The 12,587-nt window shown below is 48.5% G+C and overlaps 1 protein-coding gene across 2 annotated transcripts; it reads left to right on the forward strand.

Annotated features, from left to right (window-relative positions):
• Nucleotides 1–287: 287 nt before the first annotated feature.
• Nucleotides 288–11,609, forward strand: CLDN19 (claudin 19). Of its 2 annotated transcripts, none has more exons than XM_035119095.2 (5): nt 288–549; nt 4,695–4,859; nt 7,172–7,256; nt 10,731–10,877; nt 11,057–11,609. In XM_035119095.2, the coding sequence occupies exons 1-5, from the start codon at nt 327–329 to the stop codon at nt 11,241–11,243; spliced, it is 807 nt and encodes a 268-aa protein (XP_034974986.1). In that variant the 5' UTR covers nt 288–326; the 3' UTR covers nt 11,244–11,609. The 2 variants fall into 2 exon arrangements, with proteins under 2 accessions (XP_034974986.1, XP_034974987.1); XM_035119096.2 differs by having other exon boundaries at nt 11,233–11,609.
• Nucleotides 11,610–12,587: the final 978 nt, after the last annotated feature.

A 12,587-nucleotide genomic window follows, 5' to 3' on the forward strand; every position in this document is an offset into this window, starting at 1 on the left:
TGTGGTGCCTTTTGCGCATCGCTGCGAAGGGCCCAGAGGAGCTCAGGCTGCCTGGACTGGAGGGCTGGCTCCTCCCGCTTCGGAGCCAGCCTTGCTATGGGGTGGGGTGGGGTGGGGGAGAGAGAACGAGAGCAAGGGAGCGCGGGCGGGCGAGCTCGTCCGCTGCCAGAGCGTGTTCCCTCGCGGGGGCGGCCCCTGGCATCGTCGGCCGCCGCTGCAGTCGCTGCTGCAGATCGCCCCGTCGGAAGAGGCGAGCCCTCTCCTCCTCCTCCTCCTTCCTCGGCCTCCTTCCTCCTGCCGTCGCTCCCCGCGGTCCTCTCCTCTCCATGGCCAGCGCGGGGCTGCAGCTGGTGGGCTACTTCATGGCTCTGGCCGGCTTGGTGGGCACCATCTGCTCGTCGGCGCTGCCCCAGTGGAAGCAGAGCTCGTACGCCGGGGACGCCATCATCACGGCCGTCGGGCTGTACGAGGGCCTCTGGATGAGCTGCGCCTCGCAGAGCACCGGGCAGGTCCAGTGCAAGCTCCACGAGTCGTTGCTCTCGCTCGACGGTGCGTCTCACGGGTGCATGTGGGGGGGAGGCGGGCGCACAGGGGGAACCGCGGCTGCGGTTGCGCCTCGCTGGCGTCCAGCAGGCAGCCTGCGGGTGGGTGCGGGAAGCGGGTCTCTCGCCTGACGGGATGTAGCGCACAAGCGCAGCATCCATGTGCGTTGGGGGGGGGCAACTACCCCCTTTAAATCAAGTAAATAAAGAAAAGCAATTTACTAAAAGTAGACATTGTAGGAAGATTTTGACAGATTTTTTTTTCCCTGAGCACTTGGGGGGTCAAAAAAAATTAAAACGACTATCGTTGAGCCATTTTATTCACAATCTGCTAGAAAGAGGATGGTGACAGGTGGGTGTCCTGCCCCTCCCCCCCCCCATATAAATCCTGGCTACACCTATGGCCGCATCGTCTGGAACCGCTTCCCACTTAAACGCGCTGCGTGTTTGTTGTGGTGGGTTTTAGTTAGGCAGTGGCGGCGGCTGAGCGCTCTGCTTCTCTCTCCTCCTAAAAAAGAAAAGAAAAGGGCTCTCCCCCCCCGCCCCGCCACCTTCGAGTGTCTCCAGTGCATTGAATTTTGGATTGTACATTCTTAGGGGCAGAGACCTGTGTTCTTGTTAATCCGTTAAAATGCCACACACGTTGACATCTCCTCTGCTTTTACTTTTATAACAGTATTAGCTTTCATATTCTTTCATATCCAAGCTGAACCTTGGCATCACATAATAAAGACATTGCGAGTGACCTCTGGTGAGCCTTGTCTCAAGGGTAGGCTCAGGGTGATAGTGGTGGCTATTTACGGTATTATTGTTTAACATTTAGTGCTATTTCCTATCCACATTGAGCCTTGGCTTCATGTAAAGGTGCTGGAAGTGACCCCTGGTGAACCTTGCCTCAAAGGAAGCCTCAGGGTGACAGTGGTGGCTATTTATTATTTGGGAGCTGCCTCCAAGTACCGGTAGGTGCTACTCAGAGCTGACCCACTGCAATTACCATATTGGCCTGAATATAAGCCGCACCCAAATATAAGCTGCACCTTTAAAATTGGAGACGGGAAAAGAAAAAAAGGGAAAATACCCAAATATAAGCCTCTCCATTCCTCACTGCTCCTGGCTGCATACTTTTTTGTGGGGAGGGGGGAGCCACGCTGCCTTTCCAGCAGCCTTTCCCCTTCCTTGCTTTCTTCCTTCCCTGCCTTGGGGGGAGAGGACTACTCATGGGGCAGGCACAGCTTTGCCGTGCTCCTGGCGCTGTTTGCCCCTTGCTCCCCTGGCTGCATAGTGTAAGGTCACAAATATAAGCCACACTTTAACTTTTCACGGTCGGAATTTGGGAAGGGGAAGTGAGGCTTATATTCGGGCCAATGCAGTAATGAACCTAAATATTTGATTTTATGGACTATATTTGGAAGAAGATTTACGCTGTAGGTGTAGAAGTAGTGGTTAGTGAGTAACAGAAATTTATATAAATGATTTAAATAGATAAAGTAAGAAATGATGTAAAGATAAAATATTGGAAAATGTTGGAAAAAATATGATTCAGAAATTACTAAAGATGATTTACAGTGAAGAGCAGAAAGGGGGGAATCTGAGGAAGTCACCCTACAATGTTAAAAAAAGAAATGGATAAGTAAGAAATCTTTAGTATTGTTTTTTGTTGTATTGTTTTTTCCTGTTAGTGTTTATTTTGTTGTAGTATGTTTTTATTTGTTTATGTCATGTTTATTTGTTTGGGGGGGGGATGTAGCAATGAACCTAAGTTCATTACTGGATACAAACTATTATTAATTTTTGCAGTATTCAATATCCAGGGTGGACTTGGGTGGAAGTGACTCCCAGTGAGGCTTGTCTCTAAGGGGTGGGGGCGCGTCCCACTGTCATTGCTCTTTAAGACCACCCCTCCATGCAGGAATGTTGGAGATGAATTGAAGAAAAAACAAATAAAGAGGAGTGGTGTACGGACTTTCCAGAATAAACCCAACATTAATGCCAGGGCCAGGCCAGGACGTTTTGCTGCTGGAGACAAAGTGGAAAATGCTGTGTGCCCGTAGTTGTTTGCTAGCCAGCCTGCCAGGCAGGCATGCAGTGGAAAAGGAGCCTGGCAATCATGGTGTACACTCCCTGGCAGCTAGATCTGCCACTTCTTGTGGCTGTCTGGAGCCTGCTGCCTTGAGGCAACTGCCTCGCTTTGCCTCATGGATGGGCCAGCTTTGACTAATGCAATTTGATTGTGGAAGACACCCAGGAGGGGGAAAGCTACCAGTTGGTAGGGACGCTGTTTCTTCAACAGATCTCTCTGCTACCAGCTCTCTTTCTCTAAGTGCTTTCCATGGGCAAAGCAACCCCTAACAGAGCGAAGATCTAAAACAGTAACTGTGCGCATGCGTGCGTGATGTTCTTGCATGGGTGCAACTGCTGTCATGGGCTTTGAAGACACTCGATCTCAGGACACAAGGGAGAAACGTGCTAAGAGGAAGGCACGCTTGGCAAATGCACACCATGATCAACTCCCGCCCGGAAACCAATGTCCCCGCTGTGGAAGGGCGTGCGGATCCAAAATTGGCCTCCACAGTCACTTACGGACCCATTGTTAAAACTGTGTTTATGGAAGACAATCTTACTCGGATACGAGTGATCGCCAAAGAAGATTATTATTTTAGTTAGTTAGCTGGCAGTACACCCGGTGTTGCCCCAGGAATCTAAGAAACATAGACCAAAACCCACTCCTCGCTATCGGGAACCCATCACGCCAAATTGGAATTAGGAGATCTTCAGAGGCATGCAAATTGGCACAGTTTGGGCCTGACAGATGGATTCAAAATGGCGCCCATGTGTCAGTGTGTGTGAGTCCATTAGCCTCTGCATCGGAGACCCCTTTCACAGCTGAAAGAGACCTTTGCATACACAGCAGACGGAGCCTTTGGCCTGTGTGCCAGTGGATCTGATTCAAGGTGTAGAGGCCAGGTTAAATCCAGGTTAAATAGCTCTTCGCCTCTGTGTCAGAGCTTTTTCATAAGTGTTGCATGTAAGTGTTAAAGGAGCCTTTTGCCTATGTGTCAATAGGCGAGAGTCATTGGGTAGAGCGGAAAAGAGCCTTTAGCCAATGTGTCAAATAGGCCTTTAAAAGGTAAGGGAGCCCTTTGCCCATACATCAGAGGTTGGAACAAGGCACTCTTAATTGGAAACAAAATGAAACAAAACAAAACACCTTCGTTAAAAATTAGTTCCTGAAAGGGTTGCCATATGGCATGGGTCAGCAAACTTTTTCAGCAGGGGGCCGGTCCACTGTCCCTCAGACCTTGTGGGGGGCCGGACTATATTTTGAAAAAAAATAATGAATGAATTCCTATGCCCCACAAATAACCCAGACACATTCTACTCATGTAGAAACAACAGGCAGGCCCCACAAATAACCCAGAGATGCATTTTAAATAAAAGAACACATTCTACTCATGTAAAAACATGCTGATTCCTGGACCGTCCGCGGGCCGGATTTAGAAGGCAATTGGGCCGCATCCAGCCCCCGGGCCTTAGTTTGGGGACCCCTGCCATATGTCCTCTTTTTCCGGGTCATATCCTCTTTTTCATGGGTAGAGGTAAAAGGTAAAGATAAAGAACCCCTGGACAGTTAAGTCCAGTCAAATGTGACTATGGGGTTGTGGTGCTCATCTCACTTTTAGGCCGAGGGAACCAGCGTTTGTCTACAGAGAGGTTTCTGGGTCATGTGGCCAGCATGGCTAAACCACTTCACAATGGAACACCGTCACAGAGGCCAGAGTGCACAGAAATGCTTTTTACCTTCCCGCCACAGTGATACCAATTTATCTACTTGCACTGGCGTGCTTTTGAACTGCTAGGTTGGCAGGAGCTGGGACAGAGCAACGGGAACTCGTGTCATTGCAGGGATTTGAACTGCCAAACTTCTGATCGGCAAGCCCAAGAGGCTCAGTGGTTTAGACCACAACGTCACCCGCTGTGTAGAGTCATCATAGTCATCCATAGTTAAAAGTAGAAGTCGGCAAATGTGATCTCTTTTTTGCTCTTCAAAATATGGCAACCCTACAGGCCATTTTAAGCAACTTAAGCCTGCAATTGCAGCTGCCTCTTTCCCCCCTTGGACATCCCAAAGACAGGCACTTTCTTGTTTTCCAGTTCATATCCAGACATCCCGGGCACTCATGGTGGTCTCCATCCTCCTGGGCTTTGTGGGGGCTGTTGTCAGTGTGATCGGAATGAAATGCACCAAAGTAGGAGACGAGACTCCTGTGGTGAAAAGCTGGATCGCTGTGTTGGGGGGTGTCTTCTTCCTACTAGCAGGTAAGTAAGCAGAAGGCTGATATATACCCTGTGGGCCTTGTGCCCTTGTCCCAGCCTTGGTGCCAAATGTGGCCCTCTGGGCATCTCCCTCTGACCTGGGGATTCTCCCTAGTCCCTAGCCTGCTCTATTTGTACTCTCCTTGGGTGTTTTTGCCTGGCTGGGTTGTGTCCTCAAACTCTGATAATCCCTCCTGCTTGCCTGGATGGAGGACAGACATGTGTGTATGGCAACACGTGAAAATTGGATTGTGCTGCAGGTCTGGAGGCTGGTTGGCTGCCACTGCTGAGTGCCTTCCTCATCTCTTTCCATTCCATGCTGCTGCTCCTGCAGTATTCAAGGCCAGACTATGTTTCTGGGCATCTTCCACCTCTCTGCTCTGCTCCTCCTTGCCATTCTTCCTGTTAATCAATAGCAACAGATTCCAAGACAGGGTGCAGAGGGGGGGGGGGTAGGTGACCAGCAGCCCAATGGTCAGCCTGGGTATTTGAATCCTGGGAGCAAAGCCCTTGAGGCTGGCAGGTGGGGGAGCCAGTGGAGCTGGGTGGCTGCTGCAGCATGCTCTTGCTGTCACCCCACGGTTTCCGTGGGCTGCCTGTTTGCCACCTCTCACTACACAGGAAGTTGACAGTGACACCTGTCAGTGGCCAAGTGAATTGCAGCCTGATGACAGACTTACATTGCCGTTATACAGTAAGACGAGAGTAATATTCATTGCTCCACCCACTTTTGCTTCTGGCCCGTTGCCCACTATTGGCATGTAGCCCCCAGAAGATTGCCCAGAAGAGAATGTGGTTGAAAAACCTTTGCTTTATTCGGTGGACTGGAAGCGGCTCGTAACAAATACAACTTTGTTAAAACAAGTTAACGAGGTGGATTGTTCTGGGCACATCCAGGTTGGGAGCATGAAATGCATATCAAAGTTCTTGTTATACTGGTGCTTAAATGATGATTTGGGAAACAAAAGCATGTGTTCAAGATAGTAAAGGATAAAGCTAGATATATCAGCTAGCTCCAAGGCTTAGTAAGGGCAGTAGGTCAGGCAACATAGCAGTTTCTCCTTGGCCCTGTGCCTGCAAATAAGCCTTATGAAGTACATCAACCAGGGCCATCTTACTCATAGGTGCTAGGGATGCAGGGCACCTGGGCGCCGGGCTGAAAGTCCGGGGCCCGAGAGTTGAGTCTGGGGAAGAGCCCACCTGTCAGTCAGAGCGCTGTGGCAGGCTCTGCGCCACAAGTTTGGGGGCGACCGAGCCAGCGAGACGCTGAGGCTGCTGGCCTGCTCCACCTTCCTGCGCACCTGGGACTGGGCAACCTGGGGGCGGGGCGGGCGGATCTTTGCACCCTGGTGCCACATATGCTTAAGACAGCCCTGACATCAACCACTGAATATTGCTTTCGGGAATGGGGGAATTGGAGACATGTGACACAAAATAGCAGCAGCCATAGGACATATAGGACTGAAGGGTCTATTCTCATTGGCTCTGCTAAGAGACCCTCTCTATTTGGCTGTTCCTCCCCTCAAACATTTTCCATTCAAGCTGTTCATTTACTACTGTGTCACTTTAAGAACGGGTTCCTGGGCTTGCTTGTATTTCTCCTCCCACACCCTCCTTCCCCCCCCTTTTTTTGTTTATAACAGGCATAGGCAAACTCAGCCCTCCAGATGTTTTGAGACTACAGTTCCCATAATCCCTGTCCACTGGTCCTGTTAGCTAGGGATGATGGGAGTTGGAGTCCCAAAACATCTGACGGGCCGAGTTTGCCTATGCCTTGTTTATAACACAGTACATGACATGGAGAAAGCAGATAGAGAAAAGCTCCTCTCCCTCTCTCACAACATTAGAACACCCCATAAAGCTGAATGTTGGGAGATTCAAGACAGATAAAATGAAGTCCTTCTTCACGCAGCCCCTAGTTGAACTATAGAACTCACTGCTGCAGGAGGCAGTGAAAGCCACCAACTTGAATGGCTTTAAAAGAGGACTGGACAAATTCAAGGGAAGAGAGAGCTCTCAATGGCTACTTGCCACAACATCTATGTTCTACCTCCACTGTCAGAGATATCACGCCTCCGAATACCAGCTCCTGGGAATCGCAGGAGGGGAGAGTGTTGTTGCAGTCGTGTCTAGCTTGTGAGCTTCCCACGGGCATCTGCTCAGAGACTGAGAGGATGCTGGACTAGGTGGGTCCCTCGCCTGATTCAGCAGAATGTTCTCATGATGACTCCCAATCCTGGAACATGAGTGTAATGTGTAGTTTGGCCCCCAATTCCTATTAACTGGATAATTTGTGTTGTCTTCTCTGTTCCCAGGTCTGTGCACTGTGACGGCTGTTTCGTGGTATGCAGCCCGGGTGACATACGAGTTTTTCAATCCAAGCACGCCAGTTAACGCCAGGTGAGAGCAGGGGCCTGGGCAAGGGGCGGCTGTGCCAGCCCAGAGTGTGCTTTCTTACGCCTCTTGTCAAACCAGAAATCATAGCACCGGATGTGTGCCTTTCAAAACCCAGAGAGATTGCCCCAGTTGTGTACAGCATCTCCCCTCAATCACAGGTGGGGAACGTTTTTCAGTCCAAGGGCCACATTGCCTTCCGGGCAACCTTCTGAGGGCCACATTCCAGTGGTGGGAGAGAGACCATAGAGAAAAGGGATGAATGAAAATGTTACATTTGCACACCATGCTAATTTTTATACACTCTCACAAACCCCTTTCTATGGGGCTGGCACCATGCCCTGCTGGCATCGCTGTGTGAGATCTCGCTGGAAATCAGCGCTGATTTTAATGTACCAGGGCAACACAGCACTTTAACCCACTTTAATTGTGCAAAACGCAAGTTCTGGTATGCACTTCAATCCCTCCCATAAATTCTTGAAACAGGAAGCTGATTGTCACACCATCTAGCTCAGTATTGTCTACAGCAGTGGTTCCCAACAGGTGGTCCGCGGACCCCCAGGGGTCCGCGAGCTATGCCAGAGGGGTCCGCAAGATGCTATTAGAATAAAAAATATATTAAATATATTTCGTATGATAACAGATTTTTTGTTTTGGCCGCTTCCTGCATGAGCAGAGTCTAGCGCAAAACTAGAATTAGATAGAGGCAGTAGTTCTGCTGTATGCCGTTAGGTGGCGCTTTACAAACACTACTGTTTTGCAAAGAGGCAGCACGCACATTCTACTAACGCTCACCTCCCCAAGATGCTTTGCGCGCGTCAGTTTCATTTGTGCGCTCCTGCACAGGTACCCTGTCTTCTCCATTCCCCTCCCTCCTCCCTGGTGCGCGCTGCCTCTTTGCAAAACAGTAGTGTTTGTAAACAAACCTAATATTTCAGAAATAATGAACTCAAAGGACAGATTTAACTCATCTCATTAAGAACTGAAAATTAAAACTAACTGTATACTGATGAAGTACTCTGTTGTAACTGTAAAAAACGTATAAATATAAAATATAAAAAGACTCTTAATTTGGCTCTCACTTTTTAATTTTAGGATTAGGAATTAATGGGGGTCCTTGTCACAATAGCGGCTCGATGAGGGGTCCTCGAGAAAATTTTGTTGGGAACCCCTGGTCTACAGTGACTGACAGCAGCTCTCCAGGGTTCCAGACCAGGGTTGTCGCCTAGCCCTACCCGGGGATACCAAGGAATGATCCCCAGCACCTCCTGCAGGCAAAGCAGGTGTCCTGTTGTTCTGCCACTCCACTGTGGCCCTTTATTTTTTGCCACCTTGAGGCAACTGAGTTTGCGTGTCAAAGCCCCAAGCCACCCCCATGAGAATAAACACAAGGACACAGAATTTTAGGTTAAATGTTAATGGGCCAAATTTAGGCCACAACTTTATTGATTACAGAATGTGAGCAGTATTGGCTTAGGCATTGGCATCAACAGACTATATCTGACTCCTGCCCTCCTGGCAGGGAGTCTGGTATGGGTAAACCACCAGTAGGGGGAGCCCTGCCAACGTGGATCGACTCAGGCACCCCCTGGGTTCCTTAGCCCCTCCCTGGGCTTCGGACAAGATCCACACTCCCGGATTCCTTTAACGGAATACCCTTGAGCACGGAGGGGCAGGTGATGGCCGCACCTCCCCTCCCCCACACATTGCTTTTCCAATGCCTAACAGCCTAACCTTACAAAGTTGTGACGATTGCTACGAGGTAGGAGAAAACCAAGCGGCCAGTGCCAATTTGCCAAGTGGGAAAAAAATGCTGCCAGGCCCCTTAACGGCGACCATCCGAAGTCCATAGCAAGGCCAATGACGCAACCTGAACAAAGTGTGGGAGGGCGGGAGATCCGCGGCATGAGGCTGAAAGGGGGCGATTCAGCATCGCACCGTGGTTTAAATTTTTTTATTTTATTTTTTTTTTAAAAAAATATTTTTATTAATTTTCCAATTAAAACCAATTATATCACATTCAATATTTCAAATTATACACATATATATATCAATCAGACCGAATGTTATGCCAAATCATCTAAAGAATTTTTTATTTGGGTTCCCATGCTTCAAGAAATTGGGAATTCCTCGCAACTGTCCACTGCCGTCTTTTTTCTAAAGTTCAAATCGTCCTTCAAGTTCATAATAATCCAGATCTTCCCCTTACAGTCACATAGATGTTTTCCACTTTCACGATTGTTTCCCAGCTGCTGATATAAATATCAAACAAAGTCTCACAGATGTTCTTTCTCCTGTGTGAGTTAATCAGTCCAGCCTCCCCATAAATCTTCTTAATGGAGCTCCTGTTGCGTTGAAGCAATTCGAAGTAGCGCCATCTTAAAAAGCTCAAATCACTTTCGCTTTTCTCTCATAGCCATGAAGATTTACGATCATTATAGAATTTACAGTTTTTCCAGGCAGGAGACCCAAACATCAAACCATAGACTCTTGGTAAATTAATGGATCTCCTTGCCCTATAGCTGAACTTAGCTTCAGGTCGCTGCTCCAATTTAAAGTGCGTCACAGCTCATAAATCCTCCGAACGCATTCAGAACTCCTTCCGTCCGACTAGGGGGGGGCTTTTCTCATCGGCAACTCCACATCTTTAAAAAAATATGCTCAGTAACAACAGTTATAAGGTTCAACTCACACAGTCTTTTGCTTCTCTTTCACTCCAAACAAGCCAGGACATCGCGTCCGGGAAGGTACGAGGCAACAATATGAAGAAAAAAAATAAAATAAAAACTCACTCCCCTTATCGCTCCGTCCCCATCAATCCTTCTTCCAGATGCAGTACAATCTTTGACTCCTCTCACTCGGCAGCATAAATTTCTCAGCAGTAAACAGCGCTTCTTTCCCTCCTTCTGAAGTATGTCCATAGATTTAAGCCTAATTATCTTCTTTAACCATGGAAATCCCCGCCATGCAGATTAGCGTCCGGGAGTCCTGGCCCTTGTAAGTGCTCAGCCCAAGCTCCCCCCACTCCAAAAACAGTCGGAGTGGGTCTGGGGGCATCGCGGGCCAGCGGCCCCTCTCCGTAACCCCCGGAGAGGGTAGGGGGTTGCCATTTACTCCCCTAGCAACCGCCAAATTCCTTACAAAGGTCAGAGAGATGGAAAACAGGTCCGCCATTCCTGCAGGCGGAAACCGGAACCTCGCACCGTGGTTTAAATTGACCCTGGTCATGCCCCCCCAAGCCGCCTGATTGGCTACTTGGCTAACTGACGTGGCCATGCTGAGGGAGGAGGCTTGGCGGCTCGCCCGCAACGTGTCCCCACAAAGAGGTGCAGCTGATTTATCAGGATGCACACCTTGACATGTCTGCTGTTATAATCGACACTTCTTCTTCTTCTTCTTCTTCTTCTTCTTCTTCTTCTTCTTCTTCTTCTTCTTCTTCTTCTTCTTCTTCTTCTTCTTCTTCTTCTTCTTTGGCCTTAGGTATGAATTCGGACCTGCTCTCTTTGTGGGGTGGTCAGCAGGCAGCCTGAGTGTGCTGGGCGGAGCCTTCCTGTGCTGCTCCTGCCCCAAACCGGAAGAGAGAGGGCAGCAGTACTACCGGCAGTCGCAGCCTTCCACGGCTAGAGAGTACGTCTGAATCCCAAGGGAAGAAAGAGTGGAGACAAGTGACGGGGGGTTCCTTTACATGTCCGTGGAATGGAGAGCGCCAAGTTGCCTCTTGCAGCTCCAAGCAGGCTAGAAAGTCCAGAGGCACAATATCTCAGGGGTTGTTGTTGTTGTTATTATTATTTTTGGTTCCTTCTCAGATCCATGCACAAGAAGGGATTTGGAACGTCTTCCCCACCCACAGCTCTGCAAAACGGCATCACAGATGAGCCGTGGGAAGGGAGTCCCAACCTCGTGATATGCTTTCCACCCACCTGTTGTGTATCTGTGGGCTTGAAACTAACAGCCCTCTTTTTATTTCCCCTTCATTTTTCAGGCCCCCTGTAAAAAGGGGAGATCAGTCCGTGTAATGCCTCCGGGGGGAAGAGAGAGACATGGTTCTGGGCCTGAGCTTTTCAATCCAAGAGACCAAAGTGACTATAGCGAGGACATTTAAAAACAAATAAAGCAGACACCCCACTGTGTTTCCCCAAGACCCCTTTTCCTTATTGGGGGAGAGAGAGAAATGAAAAACCAGAAATGCATCTTTGAAAATGAAAGTTGCTCGTTTTCGAAATGTAAAAAGGTTGCATTAACTTTCCCCCATGGTACCGTTTATACTGCTTGACGAGATGGTTCTACCTTTTCAACAACAAAATATATAAATGTTTCTAATGGTTTGTACTAAACATTTGTCTTATTAAAATATTTTTATTGCCAGCTTTCTAAAGTTCGTTATATCCCTCCTCGGATTCTGGGGTGCCTTATAAGTGCTGAACTGAATAGTCCAGCAAGTTCACTACCCATCACATTTTTTGGGGGGAGGGGGTAGTAAGGAAACATATACTCAGCCAGGCTAGCTCAATATTCTCTGCATTGAGGGCTTCATGCAGGGGACCTTCCCAGACCTACCTGGAGATGCTGGGGATTGAACACAGGACCGTCTACATGCAAAACAGGTGTGGACTGAACAGGATTTAAAAGTCCCACCCATAGCAGCAAAATTGAAGCATAGGAATTAGGCTAGCTTTCCCCTTCTTACTCTGCTTTACAAAGAAATCAGAGAACAGACTGGAAAGCAAGTTTAAAATGTGGTTTACTTACTCCATAGTCTTGTACTGGTTTTCAGTTACAGCAGCAGTAAAAACTATGCAGGTAAAATACTTATATTTACAGGGGCGGGGGGAGTCTCCAGCCTGGGAATAGAGCAAGCACAGGGCATGGGTCTGCGCTCATGGCTGTTTCAAGAGAGAGAAAGAAGGGGAAGGAAACAGGAAATTACATATTCCCTTCCCGGAGAGGAGGGGAAATGACATCACACAGAGCCCCCTCTACCAATCATATTTTCTATGGTCTGAGTCTCTGCCTATCAGCAATACAGCTCTGTGGTCGCCCTTAAACTTGCTGACTATCAAGAATGTGCATTGCTGGATTTGTCTGCAATCTCCCACACTAAGGTAGATCACTACAGCTGCACTCCCACCATGCAAATATAAGGTGTGGGATGCCAAATGCATGTTTGGGAAAGGTTGAAGGCTGCTTTCTTTAAAACATAATAGGCTGTGAATGCACCATACATTTAAAGCACATCCCAGCCACCACTTAAGCTGTGTCCACTTTGTGCTTTTAAAGCAGCCCATTCTTTCAAAGAATTCTGGGAACTGCAGTTTGTTAAGGCTTGCTGGGAATTGT

This window comes from Zootoca vivipara, chromosome 6 (genome assembly GCF_963506605.1).
Source record: "Zootoca vivipara chromosome 6, rZooViv1.1, whole genome shotgun sequence".
In the NCBI taxonomy this organism is placed as follows: domain Eukaryota; kingdom Metazoa; phylum Chordata; class Lepidosauria; order Squamata; family Lacertidae; genus Zootoca; species Zootoca vivipara.

Coding starts and splice junctions, on each gene's coding strand:
- CLDN19 (XM_035119095.2), top strand. CDS start 327: ATGGCCAGCGCGGGGCTGCAGCTGGTGGGCTACTTCATGGCTCTGGCC. Junction 550..4,694: donor GTCGTTGCTCTCGCTCGACG/GTGCGTCTCACG, acceptor CTTGTTTTCCAG/TTCATATCCAGACATCCCGG. Junction 10,878..11,056: donor CAGCCTTCCACGGCTAGAGA/GTACGTCTGAAT, acceptor GTTCCTTCTCAG/ATCCATGCACAAGAAGGGAT.